Source organism: Crotalus tigris, unplaced genomic scaffold (assembly GCF_016545835.1).
Source record: "Crotalus tigris isolate CLP2741 ecotype Arizona unplaced genomic scaffold, ASM1654583v1 scf7180000024439.5362192, whole genome shotgun sequence".
NCBI classification, from domain to species: Eukaryota; Metazoa; Chordata; class Lepidosauria; order Squamata; family Viperidae; genus Crotalus; species Crotalus tigris.
This window is the reverse complement of record NW_024100609.1, coordinates 159,891-181,623: the sequence shown is the minus strand read 5'-3', so window position 1 is coordinate 181,623 and position 21,733 is coordinate 159,891. Positions and strand designations below refer to the sequence as shown.

Sequence of the window (21,733 nt, the reverse complement as noted above, 5' to 3'; positions counted from 1 at the left end):
GTGTTCTTTGCATTAGCCTGGACAAAGGCAGGGCAGTTTTAATTATTCAGAAAAGAGCTTTGTGCATGCTTGTCTTTCAAAAGATTTGCATAGACCTATACCAGATTGCATCTTGGAGAAAGTCTATCTGGGTAACACTGATCTGATGGCACATCATCATCATCATCATCATACCAGATTTCAGTCACTTTGCTTCCTATGGTGGTGATAAAAATTAAGTTTTCCCAATAATTTTGAAGCTTCACCAGTGGGTAAAAACCATTACTGTAGTTTTGTAGTGATCTCTGCTATCATTCTGTCTCCATTACTGGAGAATATTTTGGTCATGTAGCTGGCCAACAGTCCCTTGTCTTTTATGCTTGCTAATATGCCTCTTCTACTTAACATTTCCTACCTACAGCATTACAGTGGGTTGGAGAAGGGTTGGAGATGGCATCCAGAAGATGGTTACTGTAACTCAACAGCCTTTCTTATTGACCCTTCTCTTGGGAGAGGCCGGTGGCAGCGGTTGGTGCTCTTTCTTCATGAGGCCAACTCAGCATGTCTCTTACCAGGCTGTCTCTTTGAAAACCATTGCAGTCTGGTGGGGTGGTGTTGCCCAGAGTGAAACAATTTTAGGGATCAGTCTTTAAATTTTTTTAATGAATTGTATGCAGTTCACAGTTTTTATGGAAAAGAACTAAAAGCATTGAAAGCAAGTGTGAGCAAAGAATTGTGGCATCAGTCAATCAGTTGCATAATACACAAGTATAGGTAGTCCTCAACGTAGTCCTCAAGTTATGACTTATAACTTGCTTAGCATTCATTTAAAGTTACGTCCTACCTGAAAAGACGGACTTTCAACCTGGATCTGGTTATGATAGTCAATCCTGAGTCACATGACTGCAATTCAGGTGCTCGGCAACATGACTGCATTTACATTTTTTGGCAAAAATCCACCATAGTGAACAATGGGCTTGCTTAACAATTGTGGTGTTCTCATAACTACTGCATTGTCAAGCAACAGGAAAATGAGGAGATCCAGACAGTTCAAATGAGTATAAAAATGTATTGTAAATTTGAGCTTTCTGAAAGAATCTGAACTACTAACAGTCAAGGGAAATTAGCAGGAGATAAGAGTAGAAGGAATTCAAAGTGGGCTGGACTTAGATCTCTTGTGGGCCCGAAGGGACTCATGACTGATGATGTGTTTTACCCCTCCATCGGCTCAGCCCACTCATCTACATGTGTTTGTTTAATGACCACCACAAAAACATCCTAAAATCGGGTCAGTCATAGCCATAAAGCCTGTGCACCTACAATCTATTCTCACTTCCCATTGTAGTTCTCTTCTAAATTGCATATTTGCTCTGTTGAGTCATTTTGGGTTTGGATAGAAGAAGGGGAGCGTGAATGAGCACACTGGGCCAGTCCTGCTTCTATCAAATTTTGCAAAGCAAACTCTTAACAGCAGGTACCCCTGTCAGCTTCCCACGTGACATTAAATTGGCTTGTTGACAGGGAAACTGCCGAGCGAGCCGGCCTAGATACTAATGGCTGTCTGCTGAGGGAGCTTGCCTTTAGCATGCGGAAATCGATGGGGATGGTGTTAGAGAGTAAGCAAAGATTATACGTTCTCCCTCTTTCTCATGTTCATTGCACTCTTAGCAAGAAAATACAGGGTTATCGACGGACTTGCCATTGGAATATGAGTTGGGTTGTTTGGAGGAATTGCCACTGGGAGACTCTTCATTTACAGCGCTTAGTTAATTTTACAGAACAGTGGATTTTGGAAAGTAGAAGTCATTTTTCTTAGGAATAATACGGATTATTTTCCGGAAATCTTTCCAGCTTCCATTGCTGCTTTTCGTTGAATTTTTTTGAATTGTAGAATCCTTCTTTTTAAGAAATCTTGCTTGGTTCTAACACTGGTAGTACACATAATGAACAGAAATTGCTTAAAATGATTTTATAAATGTACACATATTGCTGGAATAATGTTGCTTTCAGGAATATAGTGACTGTGATGCTGTGCCTTTTAAAATATTGCTATGAGCCACCTTGCATGTCAAATGAGCAAAAAGTAAGAATGTAGCTGAGGGATCTATGGCTGTCCAAATGTAAATGGTGTCAGACCTAGCTAGAGTGAAGGATCCTAGAAGTTGTACATCAGCAGTATTTTAAAGGCCAGATATACAGTAAATGGCATTGCTAAAGACATGATACCTCCTGCCTACCAGCCATTTGGAAACCCGCCCTTATTGATAAACGACTCCCTAACACAAAAAATGATACCAGACCCACACTCACAAAAACCACACAGGATGTCACCACCACACATCCACGCAAAAAACAAACCCAAAGCCACACCGATGATGAGGCACGACCACAAACCAGAAGCCAGACCACAGCTGCATCATTAGCCACTTTAAACCCCTCCAATCCATACATGAAGCAAACTGACACCCTCCATGAAGATGAGGCACGACCACGAACGCGAAGCCAAAAAATAGCAAGGCAGCCCAAAATCTTAAACCCCCTGCAACTCAGACTAACCTGAGCACAACCAAACAGAACACTCCCCCAGCCAATCAGAGCACAGCCAACCCCCAGCCAATCAGAGCACAGCCAAGCCCCTAACCAATCAGAACACACCTCCACCCAATCAGAACACAGCCAAGCTCCCACCCAATCAGTTCATACCCCCACTGGCAGTTAAAAGGAAGAAACAGCTAAGACCACACATTGCTGCTCGAAGCACGAAGCTGAAAACACCAGCCTGAAGATGACAAATGGGACTTCGTTGAAACGTCGCCAAGACACTTCCAATTTTACGCGGGAGAAAACCCGAACAACCAAAGACCTACATACAAACACCCGCAAATACCTCAGAAAACATATATATATTGGTAAAAATACGACTCCCGGGCATAATTATAAATAAAAGAATAAAACACGATCACCGGGAGAGTTGAAGTAAAAATACTTTACTAAAAGTATATTAATACTAAAAAGTTGCCAAGCTTTCGCTGGGGGAACTCCCCAGCATCGTCAGGGTTAAAAGGCCATTGCAATAAAGGTGGTTTAAGTAGGTTCAAGTAACGTTTGCGCACGGCTCTTAGATCGTGTTACTGGCCCTGATTGGCCAGCTAAGAGCCAAGATGTGTCTATAACATTATGTTCTTTTCTTCGGATGCCCTTCCCTATCCCTCCCCTATTGGTCTTTAGAGGCGTTAGTAACCTTACATCCCCTCCTCTTCCGATAATACCAACGTCTGCCGTGTCGGGGGGAGGACTTGATCTGATGCTTTCCTGTGTTTTACAATGGGGATAGGGCTCCACTAACTGTGGGTTAATATCCCTTCCCAATTGTGTATCTCTCTCCTTTGTCATGTTAACAGCTCCTATGCATATGGCACAGGAGGGCCATCAATTTGACTTTGCTAACACCTGTATCGTAGCTAGTGATGCCACAAAGGGAGGCCGGCTACTGAAAGAGGCCTGGTTCTCGAATGACAGCTCAATTAATCGTCGCATTGACTTGCATCCAGTGCAACAAGCGCTGCGGAAATGGGACACAAATCATCACTCATTACATCGCAAGCAATCATACCAACACCTGCGGCGTTATGGACAGGAACCCTCATCCCCCCACTGTCGGAAACACCTGCATATGGACGTTAATAACTATACTATCAACACCCCCTTGCCAGGTGACCGGCGCTGGATCATGCGGCGAGAGAATCTCCCACCCCAACATGTGGATGATGGAATAGAGGCTATGGACTCCCCGCGCACGGAGAAAGAAAGGGAGGGGGTGCCCGATATGGACGATCCATGCACCGCCCAACAACCCCATGTGAGCCTCACACCCCCCCCCAGGAGGGAGGGAGCGATATTAGTGGAGCCGGAACACCTAAAAGATTTAGTGCTAAAATCTTGGAGTGTGCGGTTGCACATAGCAATGAAGAGGAGCGTCCCATGTGGAGAGGGGAGAGAAAGCATAGAATGACAACCCGCTTGATCAGCAAGGGGAGGAGTAATGAGAGCGGTTTGAGTGCCAAACAATGGGAGGGAACGTATGTAAGGAAGACTGAGTTGGGGAATAAAGATTTGATTGTTGAGGCATACCATACCCAGATAGGAGCTGTTAACATGACAAAGGAGAGAGATACACAATTGGGAAGGGATATTAACCCACAGTTAGTGGAGCCCTATCCCCATTGTAAAACACAGGAAAGCATCAGATCAAGTCCTCCCCCTGACACGGCAGACGTTGGTATTATCGGAAGAGGAGGGGATGTAAGGTTACTAACGCCTCTAAAGACCAATAGTGGAGGGATAGGGAAGGGCATCCGAAGAAAACAACATAATGTTATAGACACATCTTGGCTCTTAGCTGGTCAATCAGGGCCAGTAACACGATCTAAGAGCCGTGCGCAAACGTTACTTGAACCTACTTAAACCACCTTTATTGCAATGGCCTTTTAGCCCTGATGATGCTGGGGAGTTCCCCAGCGAAAGCTTGGCAACTTTTTAGTATTAATATACTTTTAGTAAAGTATTTTTACTTCAACTCTCCCGGTGATCATGTTTTATTTTTTTATTCATATATATATATATATATATATATATAATCCCACGTAAAATTGGAAGTGTCTTGGCACGTTTTGATGAAGTCTCATTCGTCATCTTCAGGCTGGTGCTTTCGGCTTCGTGCTTTTAGGAGCAATGTGTGATTGTAGCTGTTTCCTCCTTTTAACTGCCAGTGGGGGTATGAACTGATTGGATGAGAGCTTGGCTGTGTTCTGATTGGATGGAGGTGTGTTCTGATTGGTTAGGAGCTTGGCTGGGGGGTTGGCTGTGCTCTGATTGGCTGGGGGAGTGTTCTGTTTGGGTGGGGGCTTTGTTGTGCTCAGGTTAGTCTGAGTTGCAAGGGGATTTGAGATGGTGAGCTGCGTTGCTGTTGTTTGGCTTCGCATTCGTGGTCGTGCTTCGTCTTCATGGTGGGTGTCAGTTTGCTTCATGTATGGATTGGAGGGGCTTAAAGTGGCTAACGATGCAGCTGTGGTCTGGCTTTTGATTTGTGGTCGTGCCTCATCATTGTTGTGGGTTTGGGTTTGCTTTTTGCGTGGATGTGTGGTGGTGACATCCTGTGTGGTTTTTGTGAGTGTTGGTCTGGAAAGATATACATACATACATACATACATACATACATACATACATACACATATGTCTCTAATTATATTAAAAATACGAATGAATCCTGGGTAAAGCCATGCAATTAAATAAATTCGAACACCAGGATAATATCAAAATATTTTTAAAAATATTTTAAAAATAAAACAATTAGAGACATTGAGTAGACCAATGACCAGGTCGAAAAGCCAGGCGCAAAGCCGGCTAGTAACATAAAGAGAACTCCCATTAACTTGCTTTTATGCTCTGATGATGTCGGCAGTGCTGGCTGATGAAAGCTCAGCATTTGTATTAAACAGCTTTTAGTTTGATATTATCCTGGTGTTCGAATTTATTTATTTTATTGCATACATACATACATACATACATATATACATACATACATATATCCTTAATAACATTAAAAACACGAATCCCGGGTATACATATAATGTGAAATAAATAACAGTGATCACCAGGATAAAATCATAAACAAAAATGTTTAATCTACAAAACCCCCCAGATGATTATAGATGCAGGGGAGGGGCAATGGAATTTGAGAATAGAGGAAATGCACTGGAGGCATGCCCCGCAAATGACTCGGCAATTGAAGCACGGCCCCGATCAATGGGAGAACAGGCGAGTAATAGTGAGCGCAAACGGGATGGTTATCTCCTGCGCTCCCATATATGTACCGAGGGGGTAATGAGGGTAACAAGTAGTGGAGCAATTCCAAAGACATGCCCGGTTAGCCATCCATTAGCACACAGAGGAGCTCACCCGTTAGCGAGAAAGAGAAGGGAGGGCGATAAGAAACAGGAACAACAAGACGACCAACCCCCAGGAGTTTACACACGGGCAAGGAAGGCGGCAGGGCTGGCAAATAGAAGAACGGAGCTTGAAGCACACACGTGTGACAGCACAGCAATACAGAGTCAATCTAAGACAAATGAGGGTGGGGACAGACGACTGGGAGTGGATGAACAACGGATCTCCAGGCAACCGTTTACGCACAAAGAAAACAACAGCAGTTGAAGAGGGGAGGACAACTTTAGAAATGGCTACTTTAAGAACTACACAGCCGATGCTAATGAACAGACCAACAACCCAATCCAGGGTCAGAGCGCAGAGGCAGCCAGCCACATAAAAACGGACTCCCGGATCCAGCATTTTATACCCTGACAATGTCGGTAGTGTGACCAACGAAAGCTTCCTTTCTGGCTTTGCAGACTGGTGGGGGAGAGGGGGAAGGATGGTTCTGCGCGAGTGGCAGGTGAAGCATGTGTGTGCCTGCCGCTCCCGCAAATGGAGTTGTGCGTATCTATTCGCTCACCCACCTCTGCTGCAGCCCGGTTCTGAACGAGCTGTGGCCCGATAGTGGGTGTGACCTGGGGGTAGGGGACCCCTGTTCTAGTAGATTGCACAAAGATTATAGAAAGAGCTTATAGATGACAGAATATTTGTACCAAAATACAAGATAATATGAACCTACAGATATTACTTCAAAGCATTTCATTAAAAGCAGTGTTATATAACTATTAAGAACAACACTGGGGACAGATTCTACTATTTTTTGATCAGGCAGTGCCCCCTTCTAAAATTAGCTCTTTTTTCTTGTCCCTAAATTCAGTGGGACTTTTAAATCAGACAGAGATTGCAAACGCGGGGCAGTAAAAACTGTGTGTAAAGTCACCATTGCTTCTGAGCACCCTTCTATTCAAACAAGCAAAGTAGGCCTCATCCCGACTAATAAGAGTAATAAATCCGCCTGTTTTGTCTGTGGCAAGAAGGAAGCATCTGAGACCAGCGGCTTGCTCCTGTCATACAGGGACCATTAATGGGCACCAGCTGGGCTGTAGCTCGAGCTGCTACACAACTTTAACTTTGCACAGCAAGAGCTGTTGTGGCAATGGTGCAAAAAGTACCTCCTGTACAGATTCAGAAGTACACTTCAATTGTGGTTCCCAGGGCAACTGAATAATGGCAGCCAGCTGGCTTTGTACCACCTGAGTGCATCAAAGAGCAAGGCCTCATCTCAGCCCATTCCAGCACGGAGCTCTGCAGATGCCAGTTTAGGTTGAGTTTAGCACACTCCAAAGTCATGGCCGATGCTATCGTGTTCCTTTTCGTTCATCACCATGTAGGCCTTTCTGCAAAAAACCAGGGTGACTTTTCTATTCATATGCAGATGGAAGCTCTGCTAGACTTGCCCTTCAAACTTTTCCTTCATTTCACTTCCACCACCTGACTCTGGAGACCTGCATCTACAACACTTGCATTTTCAAAGTGGTGTTTCTGCCATTGGTATTAAATATTTGGATGGTATTTTATAACTTTTATAATTGATGAAGCTATCAAAAAAGAGACAGCTGTAATCTGCACCAGAGTAAATAATAGAAATAATTATGAGGACATTTCTTTAGTTTGCAGTGTAAATCACAGCTACGTTTGCAATTTAGTTATGGCATGTTTATTAGTAACTTGTGCTTAAACAATATGGCCTTTTCACCAAATAGGCAGCTGCTGATGTCTGATCCTGCTCGGAATTCTCAGCTGGAATTGAGCTAAAAACAACTAGTTGCTGGGCAAGAGAAAAAAAATCTAATCTGTTTGTATTTCTGATCTGCGTTCATCAGTTTTCCCTTTTTTGTAGCTTGGAGAGCCTAGGGGACCTCTCTAAGCCATCTGTTCTCTATTCCCATCCTCTAGATATCACTCTATAAAATCATTTTTTTAAATGGTCTTCTACCGTCTACCATCTTTTTAGCAGAGAAGCCTATCAAATATGGAGCTGGATGCTCAGGGAAGTTACTTGTTTTCTGTGGCGGAGCTAGCTACTCAGACATTGAATTATTATATGTTGTCTGAATCATCTTATCTTTTTCTTGGATAAGTGAGGGTCTGTTGTAGAAAAGGAATGGCATATGACCACAACTGGGCAGATGGGAGAACTATTCAGAACTATGAAAGACAAGGGATTCAAGGAACCTTCTTTATTTTTTCTCCTCCTGAAACATATTGTGACTTAACATTGTTTTTATTTTGTGGGTACCAATCCTTGAGTCTCTCTTTAAGGAGTCTGTTTGGTACTTTCGTTATTGATATTTATACACCAGGTAGGAATCTCTTCATGTTTGGCTATTCATTAATTTAGCCTTCTCTCCTCCCCTCCCCTCCCCTCCTCCTCTCCCCTTTGCACCCCTCCCCTCCCCCTTGATTGATCAATCAGTGGTGAATGAGGTAAACTTTATCAGTGTTAACCAGTTTAGGAGCATAAACATTAACAGCCTGCTGAGCTAAGGGGATAATTTCTGAAAAAAAATTGCTTTGAGTGCATTGGATGGATTTGGGAGGGCATTTTTTAAAATGTGCAGTCCTAATTTGATTAAGGTTTTACAGATCTTAATTGAGTTGGTAGCTCATTGGTAACTAGTGTAGTGTTTTTCTACACTGGTGTTACATGCCCATTTAATTGGGCAGCTGCCTTTTGCAAGAGTGAGAAGTTCTAGCAGGTGTCCAAGGATAGTCCCAGGTAGTGTGCATTGTAGAGTCCAGTCCTAAGGTTATTAGGAAATAGGTCACTAAAAGTTATAGCTGAAGCTGGATATAGGCCAGTTACACACACACACACACACACACACACACACACACACAATATTTCCTGTATTTTGGGTGTAAAGATGAGAACGTATCACAACCTCTCACAAGTAAAGGAGGACTGTTTGCTAGACTCCATGTTTGCAAGGTGTGAAACCTGATACCTTCCTACTCAACAGATTGTCTTATGCTTGTAAATATATACAATCTTGATATAATTGGCAGTCATTGTACTTTGAAAGTGAGAGATCTGTCTAGCCAGTCTCCAATTAATTTTCTTTAGTGGGGCATTCTTCCATATCCAGAAACCCAAATTAGCCTTTCTTCTATTCACAATGGATGGGAAGGCCTTTGCTTAGCTCTCTTATGTTGCTCTAGGTCAGGGGTAGGCAACCTTGGCTCTTTTATGACTCGTGGACTTCAACTCCCAGAATTCCTGAGCCAGCATAGCTCAGCTTGGAAACTTCTCCCTTTCCCCTCAGCATCGCTGGCTCAGGAATTCTGGGAGTTGAAGTCCATGAGTCATAAAAGAGCCAAGATTGCCTGCCCCTGCTCTAGGTCTTAATCCCCAGATATTTATCAGTACCACAGTACAGTATGAATCTGTTCTTAGAAGGGCAAGAATCTTTCTGGTTACTCAGATCTACTTGCAAATCTTACAGCTAAGTTTATAATTAACATCTCAAAAGTAGGGACAGAATGTTCCCCCTGGGACATGCCAGGGAAGAAGGAGAGGGAGAGGATGGGAAAGGAGAAAGAAGGAAAGGGAAGGAAGGGAAAAAAGGGAAGGAAAAGAAAGAAAGGAAAGGAGGAAAAGTGAAGGAGAAAGAAAAGAAAAGTGAGACAGGAAGGGAGGGAGGGAGGGAGGTAAAGGAAAGGAAAGAAGGGAGGAAAGTGAGTGAAAGAAAGAAAAGGAAAGTCAGAAAAAGGGAAAGGAAGAAAGAAAAGTAAAGAAAGAAAGAAAAAAGTGAGTTAGAGAGAAAAAGAGGCAAAGGAAGAAAAGAAAAAGAAAAAGAAAAGAGCTAACTATTAGGAGCCTCTTACCACTTTTTTCCCTGGGAACCACATAATGATAGAAGTATGTAAAGAGCATTCTTCAGGGAACAAATGGCTTGTCTTCTGCTACACTGCCATGTCTTCTGCTAAGTGATGGTTTCTCTCCTGTTCCCCCGCCCATCCCTGCCCCCCATAAATAGGCAAATCATTCATGCCAGTCATTTTTATAAATGCATCCACTTCAGGCTCCCTAAATTTCATATCTGCCCCAGCTGAAAAAGTGCTCGGAATATAAGAAGTGTTTCTACCATAATGCTGCTGGATGCCATGGACCAAGTTTCATTCTTGATTTAAATAATATAGGGAAGCTACTATTTTTAAAAAAGCTATTAATTTTGCCTCAGTGGCTAAATAAATTGAGCTGTATTAACATTTTAGCTATATTTATATGTAGAGCATAAGAATGATACATATTTTCCATCCCCTTCTCCCACTTTTCTTCATGCCTTTCTTTCGTATCTTGTAGAGAACAATGACTTGACTGCCATCTGACTTTTCCCCCCTAAATTCTTTTAATTAAAAGAACACAATGGGAATCTTCCAGAAGGGTAACCATATTGAAATGCCAGCTTCCAGCATTGACATTTCAAGTAATATCTCTAGGGGCCACGTATTCTTCAGGGCATTCTGAATTTAAAAAAAAAAAAAATATATAAAAACTAAAAATAGTGTGTTACTGCGGCTCAGTGATTTGTTTGGAAGAATGCCCAGAAAATAAAAGTAAAAATTATATAGGTTATTAAGAAACCTGGGGGTGGGGGGGAAGGATGGGGGTGCAGAAATCTTTTGAAGAGGAACCTCATCTATCTACCCTCTGATAAATGGTATTTTATGACTGGCCACAAGTTAGCAATAGCCTTGAGTTTGGAAAGCTCAGGAGACCTCTGTGTAGGATTTTTTTGAATTTTATCTGGAAGGAATTGAATCTGGGGAGGGGGAGCAGAATGTAAAAGTACTGAGCGAAAAACCGAGCTCTCTGCAAAAGACATGGTTCAGAAGCTACCCATGCAAATTAAAGATGACCCAGGAAAGCCAGAGATGGAGACCTTAAAATTATGCCTGCGTTATTAAGCAGAAAAATGGTAATCTCAGCAAATTGCTGTACTCTCCCGGTATTAATTGAAACAGCCATACAGAAAGCAGCGTTGGGGAAAGTCCTTCCAATGACTTGTATCGCCTGCTGTCACCTCGGCTATTTATGTAGCTTGCTGGCTCGGCTGGGCTATTGTTGGGGTTTTTTTCTCTCTCTCTCTCTTCTATGTGCTCTATTGTTAGAATGAAGTTCTGTAGGATTCTTTAAATGTTTTTACATACCGATGAGCAGTGCCTTGCTTTTGATTGCAAAAATGCTAGGGCTCTCTCTCTCTCTCTCTTCCAGAAATCCCCCTCCCTTGCCTCCCCCTACTGTGATCTGTTGACATTATCCTCTGTTCCTTAGCTTCAGACAGTAAAGTCATGACATGTGCGGCTGTATGGAGGATGCCGAAGGAATTGGAATCAGGCAATCATGAATCCCCTGATGATTCATCAAGCAATGCTCAAATCCTGGAGCTACTCTGTCACCTTGACAACACAGCCCATGGCAATATGGCCGGGTAGGACTCTGCATATTTTATTCTCCCAAGGCAAAAAAGAATGAAGGGCAGACAGTTTCTATTAAATCTGAACTTTGTACATTGAAATATACATGCCTTACATTATGGTTTCTTTATTGTTATCCTAGACAGGATCAGCAAGTAAACGCAATAGTTCTTCAAATATTTAATACACTGTTTAACTGTTTTTTTGGATAATTCATTAATTCTACAATGCTGTGCATTTGAACGTGTATATTTTGTGTTACACACAACTAATATAATAATAGTTTAGTTGTTGGATGGAATTTCACTTAGAAAAGTCTGAATCCATGTTCTGGTTGCTTCCCCTCACTTGTGCTACCTTCTCCATCTCCACTCTATTGGGTAACTGGTGTTCCTTGGAATTTTTCCTTTATTTTATACTGTATTTTGTAACAAAACAAAGAAATAGTTTTCTATCAGTGACTCATAGTCATGCATAGCTGATGGTTATCAAGTAAGGCTTTTCCTAGCCACAATGTTAATTTGGAGCAAAAATTTTGGCTATAGTATCGATTTAGATAATTGGCAGTTATTATGGGATAGGAATAGGAGGCTAACGTTAGCCACCACCTATAAAGAAAATCTATATAAGATGTTCTACGGGTGGCATCTTCCCCCCATAAAATTAGCAAAAATGGACAAAAAAACCTCATCGGTATGTTGGAAATGTAGAAAATCACCAAGGACCTACTACCACATGTGGGAATGCCCAAAAGCTCAAGAATTTTGGCATCTGATAAAAAAAAAATGGTTGGAAGAGATATTATCACAAAAAATCGAATTAAAACCAGAATTTTTTAAATCAGGGATTACTAAGGAGAAATCCAGCAAAGGATCTTTATATTTAGTACTGCATATTCTTAACTGCAGCGAGACTAGCCTATGCTCAGAAATGGAAGAGAAAAGAAACTCCTACTGAAGAAGAAGTAATAAAGAAGTAATAAATAAAATCCTATCCTGCTCGTAAATGGATAGGTTAACATTAGAGCTTAAAAATAAAACTGAAACAGACTATTTTGTAATTTGGAATGGAGTGTATAAATGGCTAGAGTCAAGGAGGAATGCTGGGACAAATCTTGATAGTTGATAGTTTAGAAATCTTTATACTAGTATTTTTTATAAGATAGAATTGAAAGTTTTTTAACTATTATGTATATGATTGAAAGAAAGTTCACAGATCTATATGCATATTCTGTTATAATGTAAAGAATTTTTTTTCATAATTAATACTAAGAATAGTATTGTTTAAACCAGGGAAGTTGTATTATGTCCACTGTGTCTTTTTTTTATTTTTAACTGTATATTCAATAAAATTTAAAAAATTTAAAAAGTAAGGCTTTTCCTATTTTTCTCCTGTTATTATCTGGTGAAATGGCTCTTCTTTGTGCTACTTGTATACTGATACAGATAAGGAAATCATGAGGAGTCCCATATACTGGAGATGACTTAATTCCAGTCTCTCTGTATGTTCTGATTGTCTAGTTGAGCAGTTGAATCTTAGATATGGATGGAAATGCTTTACCTGACATAATATGTCCGAATCACTCTGCCTCTTCCCATTTGATTTAGCTAGGCTCAATATTATTTAAATTCTTTACTACATATCGATTGATCCCTGTTCCTGCATTTTAAGAGATAATTGTTTCCAGGGAATTCAGTGATAATTGAAATAGGTGGAACTATATGATTTCATTCACTTATAGTTTCATTCGTTTAAACTTGCACCTATACAAAATGTGTACTTTGAATTTCAATAATTGTAGCTTTCTTTCCTTTAAAAAGCTTCAGCAGAAGTCACATGGACCCCAAACACAGGGGACCAAATCCATTTTGTTTATGCCTGTTTTCTGGGTCATGAAAATCTATGCTTGGAATATTTTTATCAACTTTTTTGGATGCTATACATTTTATGAAACAAAGTTATCATGCACTACAACTCTCAACTTGATGCTGAATAATCAACGTAATCTTGAATCCTCTCCTTGTGTTGGCCAAACACTGCTGACATAACTGGTCCTATGGACCTCATGTTGACGGTAGCCTGGTTTGTTTGTTTTCTGGCTAGGGCTTTCCACACTAAACTCTCAGATCATGGGAAGCCAGGGCTAGCATATTTAACAGCTGGTAGCCACTCTCTGCCTCTCTCTGCCATGGGCCTCTTTGGCGAATCACCTACTGAAGTAGCCTCAAGGGTAGGCCCTTCCAGTTGGATCATTCAGTGGGTCTCTACTGCAGCAGCCTTTTGATGAGCTACACGTTCCCTACAAGGATTTTGCAAGGTCTTTCCAGTGGCCTCACCTAACAATAACAGGACTCTTCCTGGGCCTCACTGCTGAACTGCTTCTGGCCTCCATGCTCGGTCTCTTGATTAGGTTCTTCAACAGCTTACTGCCACTGAACTGCCCTGGGTCTGCCGCTTCATCTCCATTTAGGTTATTCTGGTTTTCCCACTGCTTTATCAGCACCTGCTCCAGCTGCTATAGCTTCAAGAAAGGCTTTAGCTGGCCAGTCTTTATCTCCGGGTCTTCGCTGCTTGGCTTCTAGCACTGCAGCTCAAAGAAAAAGCCTTTCTGGCTCTCTTGATAAGAAAGTTCCATGTGTCACTCCAGCCAGCTCTAAACTCCCAAGAAATAGTCCCCAGATCCTCTCTCACATCTCTCCTCCGCTGCAGAGCCCTCCTCCACCCAGCTGGGCTATAAATTCTTGCTTCTATCTACATAGCTCCATCAGTGTACTAATTTAAAAGCAACAGGGAAGAGGGGCTGCAAGGCATTTCTTTCCGCTGCTGAGCCAGACCCTGTCTTTGACAGACAAGTGCAGCAAGCATGCCATGTCCAAACTGGAATTATTTACTAGTTCAGATCCTAATAGCTACATGTCCCTAGTGCATAGGTAGGCTACATTTATATCTAGGTGTGTGTGTGTGTGTTGTATGTGGTGTGTGTGTGTCTCTCTGTGTGTACGCAGAGACATACAATTTTATAAGGTTTGAGCATTTATATTCAAATAAACCAAATGCTCCGAGAATCAAAAAAAGTGTCCTTACTGTATTGACATGTTGGAAACAATGTTTGACAATAAGTGTCGTGGTTCCGACAGATGAAATTCTTCAAAAGCATTTCAAGGCATTGTTTACCTTAAAGAATCTTTATTTTGAGTAGCATAACCTCAGCACTGCATAATTGAAGCCAAAAACTGAATTCCTCTCCCCTGAGCACATAGTATCAAAGCATAATTCCCTCCTTCAATTAACAGTCATAAATCACATTCCCCAATTAGCTTGAAGTGGCTGGCCTCCTCTCCAGTTCTCCAGCCCACCAATTGGTTATCAGCTCTAGTTAAAATAACCTTGCTTCTCACCTAGGTCTGGTGTTGTTATGTCTAGCTGGATTCTCTTCACATCTAACTCTAAAAGCAAAAGGTAAAAGATGGCTACATTTCCCTTTGTTGTCAATGCAAAAACATCTGATGTTAGCAGCATTGACAATAGGAAATAAAATAATATGCATTTGGACTTTTTTTTAAATAAAAGGCACCTGAAAAGCAAATGTCATTCCACTTTGGAAAATATTGGCCCTGGAAGTATTTTCAAAGCATTCCTTAAACTGTTGAGGCAGCACTCAAAGATCCTTTAAATTTTTTAAAATTAAGGTGTTGATGAGAATCTTCAGGATATTATGTTTTTGTATTTGTTATAAGAACCGTGGTGGTGCAGTGGTTAGAATGCAATATTACAGGCTAACTCTGTATTCCACTGCCAGAAGTTCGATCCTGACTGGCTCAAGGTTGACTCAGCCTTCCATCCTTCCGAGGTCAGTAAAATGAGGACCCAGATTGTTGAGGGCAATTATGCTGACTCTGGAAACCTCTTAGAGTGGGCTGCAAAGCACTGTGAAGCGGTATATAAGTCTAAGTGCTATTGCTATAGCTATTGTTTATTATACCTATAGGTCCCCAGGTGGCTTACAAGTTAAAAACATACATTTAGAATTAAGATCAAAATATCTCTGAGTCTAGGGGTGTTTTTCAGCACCAAACCTAGGATAATCTACCTTGCCTGATTTTTTTTTTATTAACATCACCTTGTAACAAGTCAGAAGCTCTAGCCCACAGGTCGGCAACCTGCGGCTCCGGAGCCACATGCGACTCTTTGAGCCTTCCCCTGTGGCTCCCAGCCTCCTCTGCCTTTGCAGAGAGAGACAGAGACAGAGAGAGGCAATTGCATTTCCCTGCTTCTGTGTGTGTGTGTGTGTGTGTGTGTGTGTGTGTGTGTATGTGTGTGTCTCTGGGTGTGTGTCTGGGTGTGTGTAAAAGAGAGTGCACTCACAGTGTTCTCCGAGGAGCTGAAAAGCTTTCTGGGCGGAGCTCCTCCCTTTGCTGCGTCTCTAAAGGAAGCAGGAAGGGCAGGAGAGAGCTAGCTAGCCCACCTAGGCTGACTCAGGAATTCTGGGAGTTGAAGTCCATGAGTCATAAAAGAGACGAGGTTGTCTACCCCTGATCTTGTTGGACAACAGCTTGAAGCTTGCCAGGTGAGCAGCAGATAGGAGGGGGGGGGGAGAAAGAGAGAGAGAGAAAGAGAGAGAGGGAGAGAGAGAGAGTGGGGGAAGAGGAGTGGCAGACTAAGGGCAGATAGAGAGGGAGGGAGAGAGAGACCCTTTTGACATCTAAAATGAAGATAACACTGCATATATCCTTTTTTTACCTGTGTGTGTATGTAATTTTATTCTCTTAAAGCATTCTTTTGGTGATCATTGTTTTAATAGTATGGATATTCCCAAGAGTCATATTTTTACTTTTATTTTTAATGTGTGTGTGTGTGTGTGTGTGTGTGTGTGTGTGTGTGTGTGTGTATACACACATACACATACACACACACACACACACACACACCTATAATAAAGGTAAAAAAGGATATATGCAGTGTTATCTTCATTTTAGATATCAAAAGGGTTTTGCGGCTCCCAGTGTTTTGTTTTTGGTGGGAAACGGGTCCAAGTGGCTCTTTGAGTGTTTTGGGTTGCCTACCCCTGCTCTAGCCAATGTCATGAAAGTTATCCAATGATCTATTGTTAAGTTTCAGCCCTCTTTCTTTCCACCTTTGAGTTTGTGCATAAATTATTGATATTAGAAGATCTTGAGTATCTTGTGTTCAGGGATTATGAATAGGAAAAAAATGTTGCCTGTTCTTTCTAATGTTCCATTGCTCCATCATTTTTTGTAAGTTTTAGATAATCCAGCAGGATTTGGTCAGTAGTCCACTGAAGAATAATGGTGGTATTCGACCCACCCTAACTGTAAGCAGTAAAGTGGCACGTCACCATTTATTGAATTAACTTAAATTCTAGAATTGGCAGAAGCAGCCAGTTTTCTTTCCTGATTAGCTCAGAAGCAGATACAGGACTTCTGGTTTCCTTGCCTGCATAATAGTATCTGGGTCCTCCCAGTTCTTTTGAGAATTCTTAAAGGAAAGGAGTCTTCCTCATAATGATATCTACCAGATGATGGCTCCTGCATTAACTCTGGTTAAATGACATTTAATGCCACACAGTACTCTTTTGCTAAGCGTGTAGCCAAAACTGCAAAAGAGGTCACTGATAGAAGGCTCAGGAAAATCCCATGGCTCAGTGAAGTACAAAATAACTTTAGAAATAAGTATTTTCAGGAGTCGTGACAGGGGAACAGAGGGTGAGTGGAAATCAAATGAAATAAAGGGGGTATTTTGGGGGGAAAAAGCATACAGTAGTTGCCTGTGACTCTTAACAGGAGCATTTCACATTGTAGGCCCCATTTATATTGGATTTTGTGTATCAAACAAAATCAAATGATTTGGACCTAAAATCAGTCATGGATGGTATAGTGTTTATAATAAAACGTGTATAGAAGGAATTGGCATATCATATTTTGAGATTTGTTTGGGGGAGTGGGTTGGTCAATTGAGGAAGGCTTGTATTCAAATTCAAAGTTTTAAAAAATATTTTCTAATACTCATTTGGCAAACTAGATATGAAATCTGACTGTGTCATGTATGACTCTGAAACCAGTTTGGAATAAGTCTGGTTCCATCAAGGGGTTGCCGTTCACTACCCTGAAGAAATTAAGAAACATCCTATGAGATGTTACTAATTTTGCCCTATCTCAACATTGTGATTGCATGTTGAAGATTTTATTTTGACTTGATGAAAGCAGTTGTCAGCAGGCTTGATTTGACTCAAGGATGCAACTCAGCTATAAGACAGCTAATCAAATGGTCTGGTAGCTTAGTGAATATGGCCTATATTTGAGCTAATTATAAAGGTGGTAAATACATACAAACAAAGCCAATGCTTTGTCACTATAGTAGTTGTGTTTGAACATTGCCAGTTCTCTGGCTGACAGAAACGTCCTAGTTTGTTTGTTTTATTTTTCTCTGACAACCACCCATCTGCAGTTTTTAGTTCTTCCAATATGGCTGGCATCTTCTGGTTGTTTAATAACTTGAACCTCGAAACTTTCATGTCCCCTAGTGGTAGTGAGGGGGATCAATTTCTTGCAGTGCCATGTTTAAAAATTTATTTTATCTTCAGACTCAGGATAAGCTGTTTGTCTTGGACTAATTTAACAACATTACCCTTGCATTTCTTCCTTTCTCCCATTCTTCATTTTATTCCCAACTAGGCCTTTTCCTTTCTTTTGAAGTGGATGCTTCATTCATATCCTTTCTATCTTTTTTATCTTCTGACTTTTTCCCTCTCTTGTCCCTATTTTACAGACTTAAAAAAAAGTCCATGACTACCTTGTTCATCTGATGTCCCAAACAAAGCAGTTGTATGGTATATTTCTGTGAACAAGGAGAAATAAGCAGTCTTGGTGACTCTTTTGCTTTCAAACTTAATGCCACAGTCAAGTAGAAATCCATTTGACTTCATTAGAGACATGAGAGGAACAAGAATGTCCTGCTGCATTGGTAGGGCTGGGCCAGAACTTTGATTCAGGAGAATGTCAAGAAAAACACAAAGGCTGGATTATATATTTTATATTTTACCTGAATATAGGTTTTTCTCCAAAGCGCTAAAAAACTATTATGAGCAAGACTGGTTATTCAGAGCTATACATTCATCAAACGCTGTCTTAAAAACTGAAGTCTTTCACACTGAAGACTGAAAATTAAGATTCTCTGACGTTATGAGATTATTTGGTTTCCAGTCGAGCAGAAAAAAACTCAGTTATGCTTCCAGTGTTTCATTTTTCTATGTGTGTGCATAGGGGCATATAATTGTAAAATATTTTTAGAACAATCTGTTCAAGTTTTACTAACAAGTAAGGTCCACTGTGGTTTATTTCCTAATAATTATATATTTATTTAAATACACACCGACACCCACTTTTTTAAAAAGTGTGTTCCTGAAAAGCATATACATGCATACACAGAAATACATATCTATCTATCTATCTATCTATCTATCTATCTATCTATCTATCTATCTATCTATCTATCTATCTATCTATCTATCTATCTATTCAGCCCAGCCCAGCTGCCAGCCAGCCACCCACCCAAAATGCTGTTTACAGCTTAAAGCATAAGAATTTACACATTAGCTTTTACTAGTGTCAGAACTAAGGAGAGAGTTAATATAGCTTGCATGCATTTATAAATGAATCATAAACCAAGTGAATGTATAAGCAAAATGGGGAGGACTCATGCCATTTCCATACTCTTTTCTAAGAACATAATGTACAGATGGACTAATACGTTTCTAATGTGCAATGTGTGCTGAATAAAGAGGTCACTTGCCCAATGTCTTCCCATATTGCATTAAACTACAGAATGCTTGACCATAGTTTATTGAAAAAGCTGTAAATAGAGTCTTATAAATTTATTCTTTCAAATATTACATTCCTTTGAGAATAACAGAGCTTGATCCAAAATTGAAAAGATCGTAAGCTTTTTCTCTGCTACTTTTTATGCCAATTTCTTGCCATTCGGAATCGTGTAAAAAGAAAATGGCACTGAGAATGTGGAAGCTCTTAGCTTCTTAACTTTTTTCCCCCAGTATTTGTGGAAAGGTCACATGTTCTTAAATATTAATCACCATATTAATGCACATCTAAAATTTTTGCAAATCCTCATTTTAAGATCAAGGAACTTGGTGAAAATTACAGTAAAATTCTCAGGTGATCCTTCAGAAGTTGATGAATTTTAATTGCTACTCTCCTCATCTCTGGCCAGGGTCAACTGGAACTGCCAGGGGAGCCATAATTCAGCAATATCTGGCAAGCCTGAGAGCCCACCTCTGATGTAATGTAAACAAAACATAGAATAAATCACCTGGTGAGACAGTTTCCTTCCTTGCAAACAAAATTCTAGTTTGCCATTCAGCACATCAAAGTATATATTACCAGATTGTCAGTCTTTACTGTTATGCTTTTATATTAAGCACTCGAGCTGCAACGCAAGGGAGTTAGTTACTCTTCGTTTTATAACAAAAAAAACAGTGGCCTTCATTTTCACAAAATCCCCCCCAAAAATCATATATGAAAAAGAATGATCTAATAAAATAAGTGAAAGAAATGATAATTTCACAAGAACACATTGAGTACCCTCAGATCTTTCTAATGTTACGTGTTTATCATTCGTATTCTCCATCAGATTCGAAGCATGTTCCCCTGAAAACCCTGTGAACATTTTAAAATTGGAATCACTTTCACTCACTTTTTAAAGATTTTAAAAGTGGCGTTCATTTACCCTAATCAGAATAAAAGTCAAGTAAAATTTGCCTTGTAAAATGGCTTTTGAAAATGCTTTCTGACATTAAGTGGAAAATAGAGAAAAATCCCTGGTAGTCGCTTTTAATTTGCTAATAATACTTGGCTGAACTTTTTGTTTATATGTTCCCAGATGCTTGGGGGATTTTTCTTTCTTTTCTTTTTTTCACTCCAATGATGATTCCAGATCAATTTCTGCCTTCAATTTGAAACAAAAATATTTCTCTTCCCTTCATCCAACCTGATATTCTGTGTCTTTTATTTCATCAAAACTTGTTAAACGGTTAATGAATAGTAATATAGCAATGCTTAAAAATGTGTGAACCCTTCTGAATGTTTAATATTTCTGCATAAATATGGCCTAAAATGTCCTCTCTTTTCCACATAAGCCCTCAAACTATATAAAGAGAAACCAGTTAAACAAATGAATCAAAAGCATTATATTCGTTCATTTATTTATTGAGAAAAACGATTCAAAGCTACATATTTTGGGGTCAGAAAAGTATGTGAATTTCTAAGATTCTCAGTTCATTTGAAGGAGAAATTGGAGTCAGGTGTTTCCATCAATAGGATGATCATTAGGTCTGAATGTGAGGTGTCTTGCTTAATTTCAAAAATAGAATTCTGGGTATTCGTTATCGAAGTCTGATCTTCACAACACGGATACGTGGAAGGGTTTCACCGCTAGAACACAGGAGATTTCTGAAGACCTCTGAAAACAGTTGTTGATGCTAGAAAAGTTTACAAAACGTTTTCCAAAGAATTTGGACTCCCACCATTGGCAGGCAGATCATGTACAAATGGAAACAATTCAGTACCATTGTTATCCTCCCCAGGAATGGTCAGCTAATCAAGATCACACCAAGAGCAAGGCGTGTAATACTTTGAGAATTCTCAAAAGAACCCCAGACTAATATCTAAGGAACTAACATCTTTCTTGTACTGACAAATGTCAGTATTCATGATACCAGGTGAACACTGAACAAAAATGATATGCTTGTTAGGGTTTCAAGGAGAAAGCCACTTATTCCTCAAAAAAACAAAAACCCAAACATTGCTGCCTGTCGGTTTGCAAAAAACCACATGGATAAACCAGAAGGCTATTCGAAGAGTCTTTTATGGACAGATGAAATAGATGTTTTTGGCTTGAATGAAAAGCGTCGTGTTTGGTGAAAGTCAGACAGTGCTTTCTAGCATAAGAATGTTATGCCATCTGTGAAACGTGGTGGCAGTATCATAGTTTGAGCCTGCTTTGCTACCTCTGAACTAGGGTGGCTTGTCATTCTTGATGGAACAATGAATTCTGAATTGTAGCAGCATATTCTACAGGAAAATGTGGGTACCTATTCATGAACTGAAGCTCAAGAAAAAGTGTGTCATGCAATAAGTCAGCGACCCAAAATAGACAAGCAATAGGACCAAAGAATGGTTGAAATAGAAAAAAGTTAGAAACAGAAGAAAGTTAACATTTTGGAATGGTCAGCTGTTAAATCCTGACCTTAATCCTGTACAAATGTTGTGGAAGGACATGAAGTAAACAGTTCCCACAAGGAAGCTCACCA

At 40.3% G+C, this 21,733-nt stretch overlaps 1 protein-coding gene across 2 annotated transcripts in view; it reads left to right on the top strand.

Annotated features, from left to right (window-relative positions):
- EIPR1 (EARP complex and GARP complex interacting protein 1) overlaps positions 1-21,733 on the top strand; it is a 68,116-nt gene that overhangs the window by 22,842 nt on the left and 23,541 nt on the right. For both annotated transcript variants that reach the window (XR_005555278.1, XM_039331929.1), the window contains exon 4: positions 11,249-11,405. Coding sequence is in view for 1 of the 2 variants with exons in the window: in XM_039331929.1 (XP_039187863.1) it covers positions 11,249-11,405 (157 nt within the window). In the remaining variant the exon portion in view is untranslated. The remainder of the gene's footprint in view (positions 1-11,248; positions 11,406-21,733) is intronic.